General features: G+C 42.6%; 1 protein-coding gene across 2 annotated transcripts in view; it reads right to left on the reverse strand.

Moving 5' to 3' along the window:
* The window catches only part of LOC126273108 (protein tamozhennic), a 73,235-nt gene that overhangs the window by 44,038 nt on the left and 7,505 nt on the right, over positions 1 to 21,692 (reverse strand). For both annotated transcript variants that reach the window (XM_049976553.1, XM_049976552.1), the window contains exon 3: positions 5,779 to 5,978. In XM_049976553.1, the coding sequence (XP_049832510.1) occupies positions 5,779 to 5,978 (200 nt within the window). The remainder of the gene's footprint in view (positions 1 to 5,778; positions 5,979 to 21,692) is intronic.

Here is a 21,692-nt window from a genome sequence, read left to right on the forward strand (position 1 = left end):
CTACGTATGCAGGGAAACGGGCTGCTAATCAGATGCCGTACTGGGTAGGTGGAACTTGTGTAGTACACAGTATTATGAGAGACAGTGGTCAAACAATTACACAACAATCCAAACCCACCCCGCTGCAACAGTTGGAATCTGTAAACTGATACAAATACTTGAGTGTAACACTTAGTAGGCACGTGAAGTGGAATGATCAGATAGGCACAGTCATGGGTAAAGCAGGTAGCAGACTTCAGTTTACTGGTAGAATAACAGGGAAATGCAAACATTTTACGAAGGAGATGCTTACCAATCACTCATGCGACCCATCCTAGAATATTGCTCAAGTATGTGGTACATGTATCAAACAGCAAGAGCAGGTGATATTGAATGTATGCAGAAAGGGCAGGATGAATAGTCACAACTTTGTTTGACCGTGGTAGAGTGTCAGTGAGATGTTGAAAAAACTGAATTGGCAGAGTCTTGAAGATAGACAGAGAAAGTCTACTAACAAAGTTCCATCAAGAACTGGTTTTAAATGATGATTCTAAGAATAAACAATAAACCCCTGTATATCACTTCCATAGGAGTCATTAGAGTAAGGTTTGATTAATTAAAGAGGCATTTAAACAATCATTTTCCCCACACTACATATGTTAATGGCACAGGAAAAAGCCCTAATAACTGATATTGTGGGACGTACTCTCTGCAATGCACTTCACAGTGGTTATCGCGCGCGCACACACACACACACACACACACACACACACACACACACACACACAGATATACCTCTGCCATAACATGGTGCTGCACATCCAGCCAAAAGCTAGCAAGGTTCCTTTCTTTTTTGTGTGCACCTGCTAACAATGCACTACTTCTGCTTTACAGTGAGTGGCCTCCTTTACTCCTAAAGTATTTATATTCATCTGAAAACGACATTCACAAGCTTATAGTCGAATATTTCCTCTTAAACATTACCCTGCCTCTGATTTTAAAGTGTAATTTTATATTGTTTTAGTTTTCCTTAAAAATATTTTAACACTTTTTCTAAATTTATTAGATATTACTTCTATCTTCTTTTCAAAATTATATCAGCTACTAGGCAAAATCAAACAATGGAAAATCTATGATGGAATATGACAATACTATGGAAAGGACAGTTGTTACTCTCCATATAGCGAAGATGCTGAGTCACAGATAGGCACAACAAAAAGACTTGCAGAAGAAACTAACCTTCTGGTCGACAAAGCCTTCACTTTAAATATACCACACCAACACACCCTATTCCCCTCTCCCCCCGCACACAAACACAACTCACACACACATGACCAATTGGCTGCTGAGGTCAGCCTGTGATAAGGAGCACATGATGGGAGAAGCAATAGGTGGTGGGGGTGGAGGATGGTGAAGTGCTACTTGTGGGAGCATACAGTGACGAGGTGGAGAGAGACTAGGGTGGTAAGTGCCATCGGGAGGTTATATGGAGGGCAGAGGTAGTGGTGGAGGGGTATCAGGAAAGAGGGATGTAAAAAGGCTGTGGGTGCATTGATGGAACAGAGGGCTCTGTAGTGCTGGAATGGGAACATGAAAGGGTCTAGATGATTAAAGACAATGACTAACAATGGTTGGGGACAGGAAGGTTACGGAAATGTAGGTTATATTGCACGGACAGTTTCCACCTACAATTCAGAAAAGCTGATGATGGTGGGAAGCATCCAACCACTGTGCTGCATTCTACACTCCTGGAAATGGAAAAAAGAACACATTGACACCGGTGTGTCAGACCCACCATACTTGCTCCGGACACTGCAAGAGGGCTGTACAAGCAATGATCACACGCACGGCACAGCGGACACACCAGGAACCGCGGTGTTGGCCGTCGAATGGCGCTAGCTACGCAGCATTTGTGCACCGCCGCCGTCAGTGTCAGACACTTTGCCGTGGCATACGGAGCTCCATCGCAGTCTTTAACACTGGTAGCATGACGCGACAGTGTGGACGTGAACCGTATGTGCAGTTGACGGACTTTGAGCGAGGGCGTATAGTGGGCATGCGGGAGGCCGGGTGGACGTACCGCCGAATTGCTCAACACGTGGGGCGTGAGGTCTCCACAGTACATCGATGTTGTCGCCAGTGGTTGGCGGAAGGTGCACGTGCCCGTCGACCTGGGACCGGACCACAGCGACGCACGGATGCACGCCAAGACCGTAGGATCCTACGCAGTGCCGTAGGGGACCGCACCGCCACTTCCCAGCAAATTAGGGACACTGTTGCTCCTGGGGTATCGGCGAGTACCATTAGCAACCGTCTCCATGAAGCTGGGCTACGGTCCCGCACACCGTTAGGCCGTCTTCCGCTCACGCCCCAACATCGTGCAGCCCGCCTCCAGTGGTGTCGCGACAGCCGTGAATGGAGGGACGAATGGAGACGTGTCGTCTTCAGCGATGAGAGTCGCTTCTGCCTTGGTGCCAGTGATGGTCGTATGCGTGTTTGGCGCCGTGCAGGTGAGCGCCACAATCAGGACTGCATACGACCGAGGCACACAGGGCCAACACCCGGCATCATGGTGTGAGGAGCGATCTCCTACACTGGCCGTACACCTCTGGTGATCGTCGAGGGGACACTAAATAGTGCACGGTACATCCAAACCGTGATCGAACCCATCGTTCTACCATTCCTAGACCAGCAAGGGAACTTGCTGTTCCAACAGGACAATGCACGTCCACATGTATCCCGTGCCACCCAACGTGCTCTAGAAGTTGTAAGTCAACTACCCTGGCCAGCAAGATCTCCGGATCTGTCCCCCATTGAGCATGTTTGGGACTGGATGAAGCGTCGTCTCACGCGGTCTGCACGTCCAGCACGAACGCTGGTCCAACTGAGGCGCCAGGTGGAAATGGCATGGCAAGCCGTTCCACAGGACTACATCCAGCATCTCTACGATCGTCTCCATGGGAGAATAGCAGCCTGCATTGCTGCGAAAGGTGGATATACACTGTACTAGTGCCGACATTGTGCATGCTCTGTTGCCTGTGTCTATGTGAATGTGGTTCTGTCAGTGTGATCAAGTGATGTATCTGACCCCAGGAATGTGTCAATAAAGCTTTCCCTTCCTGGGACAATGAATTCACGGTGTTCTTATTTCAATTTCCAGGAGTGTATATGGGTAGACAACCAACAACCAAAAAGATGCTGTTCACATGAATAGCCACCGACAAACTGTGGCCAAGAAACGGTTGGGCCACCCAGCTGCTGAACACACCACCCAACATGATGTTTTTCATTTCAATGATTGCTTTACAGACAACATTTTATAACAGGGGAAACTAATTACCGTGCAAGGACCAAAGTTGGTTGCAATAATGTCAAGCCCATAGGGAAGAGAAGTAACACACAATGAATTGAATTCGAACACTTTTAATGTGTTGCTACGGTACATCATACCATACATAATACATATGGTACATCATATACAACGGGGCTCAATATGGCACCATCAGTGTCCAGAGTAGTCTGAAAGCGCAGGGTTGCATTCTGCACAGCAGAACGAAGCATGTCCATAGGTATGCTGGCTACCTCTCTTGACATGCTGCACTTCAGATCAGCACATGAGTGAATGTTCCCCTGGTAAACCTGTCCATAAGATAGCCCCACAACCACAAACCACAGGGAGTGATATCTGGTGATCATGCTGGAAAGCATTTTTAAACAATCAGATTATAATTCCATCATTTCCAAATGTGTTTTGGAGAAGTAGATGAACTTCACGAGCAATGTGTGGTGGGATCCAATCTTGCATGAAAACTGTAGAGTTCAATGCATCTCTCTTGTGTAGGGTGGGTGAAGCGTATCACAGTAATGCTGGCCAGTCAAACTGCATGTCTTTGGTCCTTGAGCGCCAACCTGTTCGAAACAGAATGGCCGAATGATGAACGTAGCTGTGAAGCCACACCATATGGTGACACATTCACCACACAGAGGAACATCACGTACAGTGACTGGAGGTGAAGATCCCCACACTCAGCAATTCTGTGTGTTCACCTCACCTGTCAGTGAAAAATGAGCTTCATCTGTCCACAGGATGGTCCAGAGCCAGCCCTCGTTAACTTCAATCCTTGCGAGAAAGTGGAGAGCGAAGTCAACACATAGTTGTGTGTCCTGTGGTGCCAGCTGTTGTATGATATGGATCTTGCACAGATCACCTCCTGAGAATGGTTCGAAGCACCCCTTCCCCCCCCCACCCTCTCCGTACAGTTGACCACGGGATGTTCAACTGTCATAACAGCATGTGCACTGCCTGATGACCAGGAAAGTGGCAATTGACCTTGAATAAGGAAAAGTGTGAAGTTATTCACATGAGCACTAAAAGAAATCAGCTAAATTTTGATTATGCCAAAGTCACACAAATATGAAGGCTGTAAATTCAACTAAAAACTTAGGGATTACAATTACAAACAGGCCTAACCTAAATTGAAAAGATCACATAGATAATATTGTGGATAGAGCAAACGAAAGACTGTGATTCATTGGCAGAACACTTAGAAGGTGCAACAGGTCTACTAAAGAGACTGCTTACACCACACTTGTCCACCCTATTCTGGAGTATTGCTGTGCAGTGTGGGATCCGCATCAGATGCGACTGATGGATGACATCGAAAAAGTACAAAGAAGGGCAGCTCGTTTTGTATTATCATGAAATAGGGGAGATAGTGTCACAGACATGAGATGTAAATTGGAGTGGCACTTATTAAAACAAAGGCGTGTTTTCGTTGTGACGGGCTCTTCTCATGAAATTTCAATCACCAGTTTTATCCTCCGATTGCGAAAACATTCTGTTGGCACCCACCTACATAGGGAGAAATGATCATCACGATAAAATAAGAGAAATCAGGGCTTGCTCAGAAAAAATTAAGTGTTCATTTTTCCCAACTGCCATTTGAGAGTGGAACGGTAGAGAGACATCTTGAAGGTGGTTCATTGAACTCTCTGCAAGGTACTTTACTGTGAATAGTAGAGTAATCACGTAGATGTAGATGTAGAGTTGCACACAGCGTTGTCTGCCATAGCAACAGCAATTTCATCAACCACTTGTGGTGTAACTGGTCGTCAGCCTCTTCCAGGAGCAACACCCAGTTCTCCAGTTGATTCAAACTTCTTCATCAAGCTCCGAACAGCAGGAGGAGAAAGAGGATCTTTCCATAACCATTTCAGCCAGTGATATTCTCAAAGTGCAGCTGCGGCACTACTCCTGTTTTGATAATAGAGCTCCACCAATAATGCCCTGTTCCTTTTGTTGAAGGTCATGTTGACGCAACAACATGTGCACTGCAACTAGTCAGATGTGAGACTATGGATCACAATAACTGATCACAGCAGCTGGTGGCCATAGTTGGAAATGGGCTGTGGCGCTGTAACACACAGAAATCATGCGCCCCATACTCTGGACATCAATGCTACCAAGTCTGGTACTCATACGGTAATTAGTTTTCATGTTATAAAATGTTAAATGAGGAAAGTTTAACTGTAACCACCCAGCATATGGTGAGTAACAACTATCCTTTTCACAATATTGTTATATCAGCTACTTATTAACAATGACTAAGAAAGAAAATTGTGTACTATATCTGCATTCCAACATATCACTTCTAATGTCAAACTATTACTGTTTTTCAATTATTGCTCTTAACAGTTTAGTGGACAGTTGCTTTACAATAAGTATTATTGTATTTCAAAACTTCATTTCAGAACCAATAAAACTTGTTCTATGAAAGAGAAAAATAGTTGTACAAAAACCTTCATCTCACGATACTCTTTCCTCCATGGTTGTGAAAGGAGATTAGCGGCATATAAACCAATTGCATTCCATGCTGATGCTGCTCTATAGCCACTAAAGTCCTCTTTTGTGATGGCACTTCTATGCAGTACATCTGCTGTTTCTCGGAAGCAGAATTTTTGGTCATGTGGAACCAAACACAAGTACTCTCGTATGTAGCCTGAAATGGGAAATTGGTACATACCATTTATTTACTAAATCTCCTTTAACATCTTAATATTAGTCTGGCATGTCACGAGTAAAATAATCATGGTTTATTTACAGGCAGATATAAAATATTTTACAGATTCTTGAAATGTAAGGCTAAATAAAAAAGTGTTGTTTGTGACACATTAGGAGTCTCAAGACAAACAATGAAGGTAAATGAGATACACTTACTGATAGATCAAAACACTGCAACAGTGATGAGCTGTGTATACATAAAACAAACATAGGCTGTTCATATTCAAATGAAACTGAACAGTATTCAATAGTGTACAAAAATATACATCACCCAACATCACATTTGGAACAATTACCAAAGGGGTCTACATCAACTGTACCACATACAATGGCTACCACACAATTCTGTCAGATAATAAGTAACAACAAGAATATAATCCTCATTAGAGCACAGCTTCTGTTAGATAAAATTTCTATTATTGTTAATTGTAAGAAATTACAATGAACACAATCAGAGAAGTGTGGCTAAATGGGAACAATTCAAAATTAAATTTATGCTGTTTCCACTGGGGTAACTATTTACATTGTCAATTTAATTTTGTACACAAACACAATGTTGGCAGTTATGTAAATGAACAGAATTGGAAATTTCCGTGAGAGGAAAAATGACTGGCAAGGTGCATGCATGTTGTTCATGTTTAGTGTTGTTACCAGGACTGGGAGCGTACAGAAAAGGTGTGATATGCATCAGACATTGAGTGATCACTGTGAATGGTGTGGAGATGCCACTTACATATGTGAGACAGCATTCCTGGCACCTGACAGTGTTTAAAGGAGACTCATTGTGGGTCTCCACTTGGCTGGCCGGTCGAATTTTGCAATACCCAGATTTGTATGGCATTGAGCTGTGACAGTGGCCCGATGTTGGACTGAATGGGAATGTGAGGGCAGGAAAACTCACTGTCAAGGTTCCGCTCAACAACATTTGATCACCACAAGGGAATATCGCAGGTATGGTGCACCAATCAAATTGTTACCCCCTCACATCCCTGTCTGCCATCTGAAAACAAGTAATGGTCTCTCTGCATCGTTCTGCAACTCTGGATGGAAACTAGCAGCAACCGGACTGTAAAATTAATGTCCCATGTATATGCTACCATTAGCACTACAACACAAATGGCTGCATTTGGAGTGGTACCATGACCAGAAAGAATGGACTGTTCATGAATACCACCACATTGTGTTCAATGATGAATCACGGTTTTGCACCACCCCGGATGACCGTTGGTAACAGTGTTACTCCTAGCATTATGGTGTGAGGATCCATTAGGTGTTACTTCAGGTCACAGCTGGTAGTGGTTGAGAGAACTATGACAGCACAATGGTATGTCATGGACGTCCTGTGTCCGCATGTGTTATCTCAAATATGACAGTATCATTTTGCCAATTTTCAACAAGACAATGCTCATGCATACATGGCATGTGCCTCATGAACTGTATGCATTATGTTGAGGAAATCCAGTGGCCAGTATGATCCCCAGACCTGTCCCCAATAAGAACATGTGTGGGACCAGCATGTACGTCAATTCCGTCTGACTGACAGTATATGGGATATCAGTGACCAGTAACAACAGTTGTGGGCTTACCTCAGGAGAGGATACATGGCTTTATGATGCGCTTCCCAATCAAATCAGTTTATGCATTGAGGCCAGAAGGGATGCAGTGTCATATTGATAAGAGGGCTCATACTGCCAAGTTCTTTGTAAAGTTGACTTGATTTTGTAACCACTGCAATAACATCACATACCCTCTCAACCACTGAGGTTTCATTTTATTGCCTCTCCATTTCTGGATGCTTCGCTTTAATTGTCAGGCAGTGTATTTTTATCTTTAATTACCAACCTACCCAAAATTTTTTGTAGTTAAGTTCTTGACATATTTCAATCAACTGGTTTTGTGATAAATGTGAGAAATTTTTAATATTCGTAGGTGCAAATTTTATAACAGCACTTTTAGTATTCAAAAGTGATTCAGATTTGCCACCCAGCCAGAGTACTGATGGAGGAAAGCTCAGAAATACTCAGGTTTGGAAATGAGAGTTGCCACGGAGGAGGCTGCCACAGCTAGGGGCATTTCACATTGGACTGTCCACTGATGTAAGAGTACCTGTAAATACTGCAGTCCACAGTAGTCAGGTAGTTCTGACTATTTTCTGAAGCTTTCAATACACACCAATGTAATTGAGCGATTGACCTTGCCTGTGTTTTTCATTCTGATTGCTCCCCTGGCCGTTTTGTGTATGCTTATAATGACTGTTGTTACACTCTGGACTTGGCTTTGGGCTAGTCATCACTTCACTTCATAAACTCAGCTGTCATTGACCACAGGAAGCACCTGTTTGTTTCGTCGATCTCTGCATCATCAGTAGTGTGAGTGACGTAAATTATGTTCTACCTACTCAAGAGTAGGCCGGAGAAGTGGAGACAAGGACTTTCCCATTGTGCAACTATTCAGTGTGAGCCATGAACCTTGAGTTTCTAAAGTTGTGGCAGCAGTCATTGCAGTAGCAACATCAATGGGAATACCACCAGCAAAATCAGAAATTGGTGTCACAGCTACTGAAAAATCAACAATAGTCTACAACTGCAGCACAATCACCTACTTATCCATCATTCTCTTGTCTCCATGTGGTAAATAAGAGGTGGTCTATTTACACGGTTTTGTTCCTCACTGCAAGGCAAGTCGAATAATTGACCCTAAACATTGCAGTGCACTATTACTGCTGTCTAGTAGTAAACTGCACAAAATGGTGCAAAAACTACACCCACTATCGGCTCTCTATAATTTGAGTTTTGTTGTTTGTGGTTTGCTGACTGACTATTATGGCCACCAAACCCGAGAAGCTGCAACTAGGCTCAAATTTAAACAATGTGTGAAGCAATGTAAGCAAATATACACACCATGTGATGTTGATTTGCGAGGCTTAGAAATCAAGTATGATTTTTTCCTGTAAATAGTGTGGCACATCATAAGTAGAGTCAATAATCCACAATATTATTATATGTTTAGTTCCTGATGAAGAAGGTAGCATGAAGGCTTTAGAGTTGTCTGATCCAATTCTGACTGAAGTGCTAAGAATTGCCAAAGTTCACTAAGTAACAGCATCAGTGCGAGCTACAGTTCACAGTACTTCTGGTGTTTACTTTCTTGGTAGTAAAGTTACTGTTGCCCACTAAACTGATGACAACGAATCATTGCAATCATCCCATTTACTGGTGAAGCTTTATTCACTCATAACAGACGCAGATAACGGTTCACAGTCCTTATCGTCGGTAGAGGCACAGCACTTCATTTGTTGTCGACAAGTCCCAAAGCAAGCCCCAGAGTAATCAAAGAATCACAGGAAAGTTAGTGTAATCAAATCATGCCCAGACTGCAGGCTAAGGCATTGACAATGCCACTGTCCACTCTGTGATGTCACCTGTTTTGCATGAAACAAATGGGGGCATTTAGCACGTATCTACCTCAGCTAGCAAGCAACAACAACAACAAAACCATCTGCCAGTGCACTGCATGCTATCTTGCCGGTGCCAGTAGCAGCAGCAGCAGCAGAAGCACATGCTGCAGCTGGAAATTAATGGAACAGCTGTGTCTCTTATTAACATGGGCACATACCATTGCTTTGAGTTCCCACAGCTACAGTATCCTCAGCAAACAGTGAACAGTCAATCTCATCACAGGGTCAGATCATAGTCGATGCTAAGCATAAATATGTAGCTTGGTCAATAACCCTATTGGTAACAAATTTTTGAACAACTACAAAATTTTTTGGTTTAGCCACTTTTGTGCTTTTTGGATTATATATATATATATATATATATATATATATATATATATATATATATATATATATATATATATATATATTAAGTGAATCTAGTTTCAACTACAATTGTTGACAGTAAAGTCCTGGGAATATGGAAAGAAAACTGTGGCTGCATTTTAGGACACTGGCAAAGCCTATGATAATGTTTCTCGAAACAAGATCTGGGAATGCCTGGAAGATCTCACGGTGCCAAAATACTTAATAGTACATAAGTTCCACCAGAATTGCCACAGCTGTGTCCAGATAGGCAATGGATGACTGAATGGTTTGAGACAAAGAAAGGTGCCCAACAAGGAATTTCCCTATCACTGCTCTTATTGACAATACAATAGTGTGCAAAACTTTTAAGTATGAAAGTAACTTTTACATGATGTGTCACTGCCAAGTGACATAGCTTGATGAAACCATTGAAGTCACTGTGATCTATGATTGTCCCCTGGACTCTACAAATGGCAGACTATGGTGCTCAATAGGATGTGTGATCACCATGGACAGCAATGCATGTTCTGCAACATGCTCCCATGATGACCACAATATTTGTAAGGATCTTGTGGAAGGGTGTTCCATTCCTGGACCAGTGAGGCTGCTGGCAGTCATTGGTGAATGTGGACATGCTGCTATACATCTCTCCAACACATCTCACAGCTCAATGGATTTAACAGGGGGGGAACAGAGTGGTCAGTCCATTTGTCACATATACTCTCGTTCCAAGAGCTCCGCCATCTCTGCTGTTTGAAGTGGTTGCACACTGTCATCCATAAAATTGAATTCACCCCAACAAGCCACTCATGAGGAAGGAGTAAAGTGCCAAAATAATGTCGATTGGAGTGTACTGTGTTCAAAGATTTGGAAGTCAGTACACAGATGCAACATTATGTCTCTCCACACCATGATGCTAGACATATCCTCATATGGAGAGAGCTGGGAACACAAAATACATCTGGAAACATCGTCGAACATCATCGTTTGGGGGTCCAGCAATTATCAACTACGCTGGTAGAGGAATGGAATGCCCTACCAAAAGGTTCCTTACCAACCTTGTGGTGGCCCCTGGAGCACACTGCACAGCAGGCATTGCTATATGTCATCATCACACACTCTATTAAGAACTATTTGCCACCATTTATATTGTCCAGGGGACCATCATGAAGTGGCTTAACTTCAGTGTAATTATTGTCTTTGAATAAAACCACATTTTCTGTTTGTCTCATTACAGATTTCTTTCAGTTACCTTCTGTACTATAGTGAAGCAGTTCTGCCTGTGTGTGGTCCAAGGTTCATTGAGCTAACTTACTTGGCAGTGACATATCATGCAAAAGTTACTTTTGTTTTTCAGTTTTGCACACTAGTGTAGTAATGGACAAGATTATAAAATCCATCAAGGAAATGGATAATGAATCCAACATCCACCTATGATGCTCCACTGAGGGGAGGAACAGCAGCTGACATGCAGAAAAAGCTAACAGAATGGAACAGTATGTTTAAACATTTTGGTCTGAAGTTAAGCAACACCAAGACTGTAGAAATGGTCATAAACAGGACAGGAACAACTACAAAGGGACAAAATTAGAATCAGTTCCCCATTCCAAATACCTCCAAAGCAAGTCTTCCAAAGACACCACTCTTAACCAGGAAATAGCAGGACACAGAGAGCATCAAGTTTTTACAATCAAGACGGAAACCTTGTGTTGGACAACAGAAAGCAAAAACCAACCATGCACCACACATATTTTTGTGCCAATTCTCACTTATGGTATAGACACATATACCCTATTGGAAAAAAGAGAGAGAGACTACAGCAGAATTCAATGAAAGAATGAGATTCATAAAAACTATGAATAAAACTCTAGAAAGGACAGGAATGTAGCCCGCACCAAAGTTCCTATTATTGGTGTAATCAAACAATGGAAAATCTGGGATGGAATGTAACAATATTATGAAAAGAAAAGTTGCTACTCACCGTGTAGTGGAGATGATGAGTCACAGATAGGCACAATAAAAAGACTGTCACAAATAAATAAAGCTTTCGGCAATTAAGGCCTTTGCCAACAATAGATGTAGACAAATGTAATAAAGAAATGCAAACTGCAGTGGTATGGGCACATTACGAGAAAGGGTGACAGCACAAAGTGGGGGGGGGGGGGGGGGGGGGAGTGATGAATGATGATGATGATAAACATGGAGGAGAGAGGATTCCAGAGATATGATGTCCAGGAACAGTAATCTATGGAAGACAGAAGGAGATGGTGAGCACTTTTATGCCATTTCTGGAAAACTGGTGCTGGAAAATGATAACTGATTTGCCCTATTGTCTACTTGTCCTGCCGATTTAGTTATATTTTTGCACTTTTCAACTTATTCCTGATTTAGCTCATGCAGAAAACTGTAAGAAAACAAAATCGAGAATGCACTGGCCGTTTCATCAACTTTATCTTTTATTTATTTACTTTTTTAACCTGACAGTATTCTGCATGAATGCAACATCAACACAGGGAAAGTGTTGTTTTTTTCCTGGTGTACCTAATAGCTCGTTAGTTGATTAACAGACTAAAGCCGCAATACCCAAAACAGAAGTTGAGACTGTTTCACTTCATGAAACTGCTGCTGAAATTATCTGGATTAAAAAGTATCCTCACTGATCTCAATCAGCTGATCCTTCCTCTCTTTCTAGTGACCTTTATCCATCCTATGCCACATCAGGACTGGTGTGCAATTCTGCAAACAACCAACCACACCCGTAAATACACTACTCTTATTGGCACCCAAGGTGTATCAAGTGGTTGCCTACCTGAAAACACCTTGCACTGCTTTGAAGGTTTTCTCTGTACAGGTAACTTTTTTAATATTATCAATAAATGGAGGTGGGTACCACCAAGGTTATTGCCAAATTGAGTGGGGGAGTGTCTTAGAGGCACTCTTTGCCATTTAACTCATGAATGTGATAATGTTACACCCCTCTGTCGTGATCATGAGACATGCGGACGTGAAACAGGAGCAATGAAAAAGCATAAGAACCATCTACTGTTTCAGGTCACGTTCAAATTTTGTTGAATGGTTTTGAACAGTCCTCAGTGGTCCACTGTGTATACCAGAGCAAAAATTGTGATCGAACTGCACTCCAAACAGGTGAGATCATGTGGTTGGTAGCCCATGATGTCCTTGGAGATGTTTACCTTGGCCACTTTTAAGAAAACTGCATGACTTCAAAGATGGATTTTGGGGTTCTGGCCTATATCAGAGCTGTCAAATGAAGGGGTAGAATGTGGTTAAGAAGGGGTGTGACAACCTTCCCTTCCTGTGACATGTCCACACTGGTGTTGGGAAGAATTGTGACGTTTGGTACTAATGAGACATCTTTACATGCCCTATGAACTTCTGAGCGCTGGTCTTTTTTTCACGTGTTGACACCTTGCGGTCTGAAGCAACTTCGACCTTGATGGTGATGACACAGGGCACCTGCTTTTGCATCATTACAGAGCAAGATTGTAGACTTTTTGGGCCAAATTTCAAACTTATGCACCACAATGGGAGACAATTATGAGGTTTCAAAAAAGTGATCCTTTAATTCTGCTGCACAGTGTATATGCCTGCACTGAAATCAACACTGCATATGATGCATTGCCACTATGAGAATACCTCTACATGTCACTGTGTTGTGACGAACCCTGCGAACCTTTACTTACATGCTGTCCAACAAGAGAGAAGTATATTAAAGGAACAAATAGGTGACACTTGAGTCTGTCTAGTTTTGTAGTTACAAAGTAAAGTTGCTTGCTGTGTTGACTTGCATCAAGTACTACACTTTAAGTGTAATTTTGTCATCCCTAAACAGAAATCGTCAAAAACTGGTCTTTTCCGGAAGTGGACTGGGGAAGATTCCAATTTCACAACCGACATCAGAGTAATTTTTTGTCAAGCATTTCAAAAACAAGTACATGAGCACAGGTTATTTTTATCATTCATTTTATATACCAGTCTTCTTGCTAGTCTTTGACCTCAGATTTTGGAATCGAAATTTAAAATTACTTCACTGACATGCATTTGTGATTCAATTGAAGTTGATATTTTACATGATCATGTTCTTATTTTTTAGTTACTGCCATTTTCTTTTGTTTCAATTTTAGTTAAGCCATGATCAAAAATCACATTTCTTTCAACACAAAGATTTCACAGCTAACTGTATGAGCGTCACTAGGGAGAAGAACAAACAACAGATTCAATCATTAATTTCCTTTATGACTAGTTCAGTGGCAGCTAATGTGCAAGAGAATATACTAAAGATGGGGTTCCCGCAGTGTGACAGAGGTGGCATTTACCACATCAGTCGACACTGCATAAAAATTATTCGAAACAGCTGTATGAAAAGGGTATTGCTGATATTCAAAAAGGCATTGATACCACTATATTTGGCTTTCAGTCAACAAGACAACTAGAAGTTTATAGCTAATGCTGTGATGGGGAAATTAGATTCCTCAGCACCAAGAAAACTGCACTTACTCACAAATCGCAGTACTGCGGTTGGCACAGTGAGTGATGTCCTACACATTCTATGGCCAGAAGATAGGGATGACAAATTTTTGCTATTGGTGACAGCAGAAGCAACACTGAAAGAATTCTATCCCACTGTGGTCCACTGCACCTGCCTTACCCACGTCCTGTTCTGTCTGGCACAGGAAATCAAAAGTACTCATAATTTTCCTGGAGTTAGCAGTATGATTTCTTTTGTTAATAAAGTATACTGACTGGCACGAAAAATGCAACACCCAATAAATGATGCATATCATTGCGTAATTATTTACTTAATCAAAGAGAAGAACTTCAACCAATTTTTTGAGGTTGGGTATGTTATTGGCATTGCTTTGCGAGCAAACAATGAAGTGTTGATTGTTTATTGCACTAGCCTCAACTGCTGCTTCCTGTGCAACTTGGAAAACACATCACCGAATGTGAGAGAATAATGTTTTCCCACTCTTGTAGCACTTGCTGCTGTACCCTGAATTCTTCTCCTTTCAGGATCTTTCATGACTGTCATAATCAGCTTCCTGGAGTAAACATGCTGCTAAGCCCTGAACAAGATGCGAATGAAGTGGCTTTGGTGGAAAATGGCCGTGGCAGGCATTACATTGCATAAGTGTTGAGGACTATACCTTCCACGATTTCCTCAACTGTACAAAAGTTACAGGGAAACTGAAGACATTGCAAGGAGATGAGGCCCAAGAAGAGAAACATCAGAGAGAGATGACCGCTTCTCAAAACTTCAAGTTCTCTGCAACTATCACACCACCATTACTGAAGCATGAAATCGACTCCATCAAGTTTGAGGGGTCAATGTTAGTGAGGGAAACATTTTAAGAAGACCGGAAGAAGTGAATCTTCAGTCCAGAGGACCTGCTACAGGTCTGGACCTCACCAGAGAGCATTGCACAGCTCAACTACATTCGCAAGGGAACATCTTGGCTGGGCAGTACAACAATGGGATCAAGTGTTGTTCACCGATGAGTCACGATTTGGCCTCTGATCATCTCAGAGAGGAGAGAGGTTTGGAGAAGGCCAGGGGAAGGTATTCCCCTTGCACTTTCTCATCCAGGATGCCTTTACAGGGTGATTCTGTGATGGTGTGGGCAGGAATCAATACAGTTGCAAGGACAGATTTGGTCTTTGTGAAGCATGAGAGCTTTACTGCACATCAGTATGTGGAAGAAATCCTTCTGGAGCATGTTGTGCCTTTCACTCCATTTATTGGTGATGATTTACACTAATGCATGACAATGCACTCCCACCTTGTGAGAATTGTGAAAGAGTTCTTGGGTGAAAGGAGGATTCATGCTACAGGTTGGCCTGGTCAAGGCCCTGATTTGAATCCTATTGAGCATGTTTGGGACCGGCTGGGGAGAAGAGCCCGTCAGCATTATCCAGAGACTCTACAGGACCTATGGAATGCCCTCCTGGCAGAATGGGATATGAATCATCAACAGGACATTACTGCATTAATCAGGAGCATGCCTGAAAGGCTGAATGCCATCACTTGTACAAGAGGTGGCAATAAAAGCTTTTGAAGATGTAAACATAGGTCTCAGAGGTCATCTCCAAGGTCTGTGAAGTAATTGCAAAGTGTATAACATCAAAACGGGCACACATTACCTTCCTGGGTTTACTCAAAATTTCCTTGAAGTGTGCATCTCTGGCTTAATTTGTTACATTTGTTTATGATTGTCCTTCTTTTCTCATCATTGGACACTTAAGTGGGACTGTACCACAATATTCCATAATAAGTTAGTGGATTAGTGCCATAAATTTAAAATAAATTTCAGTTTTTGTAAGAAATTGAAGTGTTGCATTTTTCATGCTGGTCAGAGTATTTCTCAAAGCTCCCGCTCACATTCATACCTTAAAGAAAATAGCTCCAAACATGCCCCTCCTACCTGAACCTATACCTTTATGTTGGTGCACCTGGCTCTTGATAGCCTTATATTCTGTCAAATGCTACCAAGAGGTCAAAGAGGTAGTAGACACACTTCACTCTATTAAAACATCTCTTATTAAAAAAGTCAAGGCATCCCTTGAGAATAACAAGCTTGTTGCATCGTTCTCATTTTTTAGAGCTCACTTTCACCATCTACCTGAGGCAATTTCAGGTCCCTAGAGTCCATATCTCTACCACTGAAAGATCTGTATGCATTATCTCAGACATGCAAATCTATGTGGAGGAAATACATGGTTCAGGAATATTCTTCTGAGTAAATCCAGATATGAAGAAAGTGGGGAGAAGTTCGAAGGCTGAGTGTGCTAGGAGCCACGAGCAATTGCATCGATGAACTATGCACCACTGACCTATTGCACTGTGAAGAGATCTTTCTCAGTCTACAAAAATGCACTGAGAGACAAGAGAAAAAGTTTCAATTTACAAAACATAAAATGTGGTTAATTGTGTACTGCAATACCAAAATAAAATATAAAAATTCTTGTTGGTTGTAGAATTAGGCCAGGGATTGTGATCTTACGCAGGTACATATCTGACGCGCGTGTTTTTATGTGAGTGACACATGAAAAGAATTTTTCAGTAAAACAGTTTTTATTACCATATTATAAAAAAGGGAAAGAAAATAGTTTCAGTATGGGTAAATATCTCGATTGTTGCTGATTTTTTTCTGAGTGCCAATATAAGGAATAGTTAATTACTTATTTGCCACACAGAACTAAAATAACTTTGTCAAAATTGTAATAAAATTTTCTATGTTAATATTTGTTTTCACTCCAAATGGTCGAGTCACATTAATGTGACCAGCATCTGCATTTGATATCAACATGCAATAACAACTCACGGACGGCTCATGGCAGCACTTGCAGTGGATGGTATGTAAAGCATGTCAGGGGGATGTGGAAAACAATGTAACCCTTGACCCAATGTGCAAACCAAGTGATTTATCTGATGTCTACAAGGGCATGACCATTGTCATTCAGGTCAAGGGGGAAAGCATTTGTGAAACGGCCAAGTTTGTAAACTGTTCGCATTGCACTGTGGTTAAAGTATACCACGCATGGCAACATGATGCAGCCTAAACTGGCGCTGAGGCACCTGTGATGTACCATTGGCCATAGATGACAGTGGTGAATGATGGCTGTGGAGACATGAATGGGTGAATAGACATGCAACAGTTGAGCAACTGACCACTCAGATGCACAAAGGGAAAATCAACAGTGTCTCCTCATTGATCATTAAGAGAATCTTGCTATCCGTAGGACTCCACAGCTAGTGCCTGGTTCAAGCACTCACTCCAACTTTGCATGCCAATACTACAACCAGATGTACACTGAGTGGCAACAGGTGGCATTTTCTGATGACTCACGTTTTATGCTCCGCTGGGCAGATGGCCATTTGCGTGTACAGTGTGAAATGTCTGAAAGCAAACACCCTGTAACAATGGCTGGAAGGGCCCAGGCCGAAGGAGAACTGTTCCCACAGCATTCGCTGGGTGATCTCGTCATTCTGGAAGGCACAATGGATTAACACAAATATGCATCTATTCTTGGGGACCAGGTCAAGCTCTACGTTCAGTTTGTTTTTCTTTGGCACACTGCATCCACCACCAGGACAATTTACCATACTCCCCTGGCTACGAAACTTCCTGGATTTAAACCCAATCGAGAATCTGTGGGACCACCTTGAACAAGCTGTTCGTGCCATGGATCCTCGACTCAGGAACCTAGTGCATCTGACCGTGGCACTGGAGTTGCCATGGCTCCACATCTATGTCAGTATGTCACAGAACACCACTGACCTAATCAATAAAGCCATAGCTTGTAAGGGAATGGCACACTGAACTGAGGCTCACGCCACACCTCCTTGCCTTCTACATCTGCCAGTTTGTTGCCCTGGCACCCAGCATGGTTGCCCTGGCACCCAGCAGAAAGTGTCCGCCCCCGATAGCTGAGTGGTCAGTGCGACAGACTGTCAATCCTAAGGGCCTGGGTTTGATTCCTGGCTGGGTCGGAGATTTTCTCTGCTCAGGGACTGGGTGTTGTGTTGTCCTAGTCATCATTATTTCATCCCCATCGAGACGCACAAGTCGCCGAAGTGGCATCAAATCGAAAGACTTGCACCAAGCGAGCGGTCTACCCAACAGGAGGCCCTCGTCACACGCCATTATTATTATTATTACCCAGCAGAAAGTCACCTCCTACCCCAGCCTCTCTAGGTGGAGAAGGGAATCCCGGTTATCTTGGACTACATTATCTGCTAGGTACCAGTGTGAAGGGTGCTCAGGTAGTCTGAACATGTGAGGAATTTAGCATCTGCACAAAATCTCCTCTCCTCCAGGGACCATAAGATTGCATATAATTTCACAACAACAGTGATGTCTTGGGGCAACAGGATCTTCAGGACACAATCAGGGAAAACAACAAAGCAATCAATAGAGACCCCTCTTTAACTCAATCTATGAATACAGCTGTACAGTTTTGGTGATCATTTAAAATGTCATAAAATATGGTATTAGAAACAGACGCAGGAGTGCAGCCTCCCCTATATTGCATTAAATCTAAAATTATTCTGGGCTTCTGCAGTAACCAAGGAGGAAGTTTGCTAAAATGCTGGATTTGGGTTTGTATTAGCTCCACACCAAGTGACTGCAGAACATACTTCATGCACATCATGTACAGCCTTGTTGCTCATTGACAATAGGAGAAAAGGTGTTCCATCGCTGGACGAACAACAGTATGGTATGCTGGTGAATTGGAAGCAGAAAAAGAAAAAAAAACTTTTATGCTTGATGCATCACAAGGAATGCCACTGGATGGTGAATGGCAGTTCCCCAGCCTCATCACAAATTCAGGCTGTCGGGTTGGTCCTGTTAGCACTCATAGCCAGCCTGATCCCCTCACGGTGTATATCTTCAATGACCTTCAGTAAGGTCTTGCTGATTTGTGCACTATGCACCCAAAGTCAAGTCGCAATCACGCAAAAGCTCTTTAAAATTCGGCAGTAGTGCCCTGTATGCTCTCCAAGACATGTGGCTAAGGCACTTTTAAGTGTTTTCTGCACCCTTGCCTTCAAGTCTTTTAGGTGTGGTAGCCATGGCAGTTCGAAATGAAAAGTGAGGTCCAGAAACCAGAGGTAGAACAATAAATGGCAAAACTGTCCACAAATAACGAGCACTGCACAGAACATGTTACTGTGTATGGTATGCTGTTTATAGGTATGGCAAAGAGGTTACCAATTCCCTCAAGAACATCGTTCTCCTGCTCAAAACTACTTGACAGGGCATCGCCAAGTCAGTATCTAAAAAGTGTTAAGATAAGAAGGAATGAATTAATATGGGGAGGGGCCACAAAAGCCCCACTGGAGGACCTGTCCAGGGAATATTGTACCTCCAATTAGATCATACGCCTTATGTCAGAGAATATCCCTATACAATGCTGTTTACTTATGAAAGCTTGCTGGATAGCCGCCCCTAGCAAGGTCAGGTTGTCGACAGAGGAGTGATTTCTCTTGAATCCACATCATAGTGGCTAAGGAGCTGCCTGGTCACATACATCCACGCCAAATGATGGTTGACCATTCGCTCCACGGCCTTTTCTACGCAGCTTATTACGGTGATGTTCCCTTAGCTATTGACACATTCGGTCCTTTATTGATTTGAGGAGAGATATTAAAATTGCATCCCTGCATGAGTTTGGAAATTGCCCTGTCTGCCAGAGGGAATTAAAACATTATATGAGATTTCTTTTGATGCTGTTGGCAAGTTTTGCATCATGCTGCACCAGATTTGCTCGTGACCAAGCACAGTATCACGAGACTCATACAGAGCCAAAACCACCTCCCACATGGAGAAAGGACAGTTGCATGACTAAAAATTGGTGTACCTTAAGTCCAACTCAGCCTTCTCCTTGGTAGTGTAAGAACGCTGGATCCTGGTTGGCAAAGGCAGTAGTCAACCCAAAATGTTCTGCTGATGCATGGGCGATGTCTTCAGGTGCAGTTAGGAGACGACTCTGCTTCAACACTGGTGCTATAGGTAAGAAACTGCTTTTACCAGGACTGGTGGCTTCCTATTCGTTCATAGAACATGTGGACCAAACACATGCCATGCATTTATCTTTCACTCCTTGATTATACAAAGAGCTTTGACTTTAAAAAGTTGGGAGTTTTTATGCTATTTAGAGGCACTTAAAAACTGTCACAGAGCAGCACGCCAGACCCAGACCCAAATTGCTCAGCAGTACTTGTCAGTTCACCGAGGCATAGGCTGCCTTCGAAGATGACGTGAGGACTACAGGGTGGATAAGCCAGAGGTGTGGTGAAACCGATGTGTGATGCAGTTCCCTGCTTCCTGAATACTGTCTCTTTGTTCAAACAAACCCAGATGGCTGAACAACTTTCCATTAGCTCCTCTGATCAATCAACTTCGCAGCTTCCAGTCAAGGACTGCTCCATCTGGCAGGTGAATACAGAGTGGGTAATGGTCACTGGAATGAAGGTCATCAGTAACCTGCCACTGAGTAGAATCTGCAAGGGCTGCGAAGCAGAAAGAAAGAGAGTTCCATGAATGAGAATGACCCAGTAGCAATGTTAAAATGAATGGGATTGCCCACTTCGACGTTACACAGCTCCTGAGGCTCAAGAAACATAAAAGAAGGTTGTATACATGGAAGAATCCTGGAGATACTAAAAGGTATCAGATAGATTATATAATGGTAAGACAGAGATTTAGGAATCAGGTTTTAAATTGTTGGACATTTCCAGGGGCAGATGTGGACTCTGACCACAATTTATTGGTTATGACCTGTAGGTTAAAACTGAAGAAACTGCAAAAAGGTGGGAATTTAAGGACATGGGATCTGGATAAGCTGAAAGAACCAGGGGTTGTACAGAGTTTCAAGGAGAGCATAAGGGAACAATTGGCAGCAATGGGGGAAAGAAACACAGTTGAAGAAGAATGGGTAGCTCTGAGGGATGAAGTAGTGAAGGCAGCAGAGGATAAAGTAGGTAAAAAGACGAGGGCTGCTAGAAATCGTTGGGTAACAGAAGAAATATTGAATTTAATTGATGAAAGGAGAAAATATAAAAATGGAGTAAATGAAGCAGGCAAAAAGGAATACAAACGTCTGAAAAATGAGATTGACAGGAAGTGGAAAATGGCTAAGCAGGGATGGCTAAAGGACAAATGTAAGGATGTAGAAGATTATCTCTCTAGGGGTAAGATAGATACTGCCTACAGGAAAATTAGAGAGACCTTTGGAGAGAAGAGAACCACGTGTATGAATATCAAGAGCTCAGATGGCAACCCAGTTCTAAGCAAAGAAGGGAAGGCAGAAAGGTGGAAGGAG

The sequence above is a fragment of the Schistocerca gregaria genome, chromosome 5, assembly GCF_023897955.1.
Source record: "Schistocerca gregaria isolate iqSchGreg1 chromosome 5, iqSchGreg1.2, whole genome shotgun sequence".
Classification (NCBI taxonomy): domain Eukaryota; kingdom Metazoa; phylum Arthropoda; class Insecta; order Orthoptera; family Acrididae; genus Schistocerca; species Schistocerca gregaria.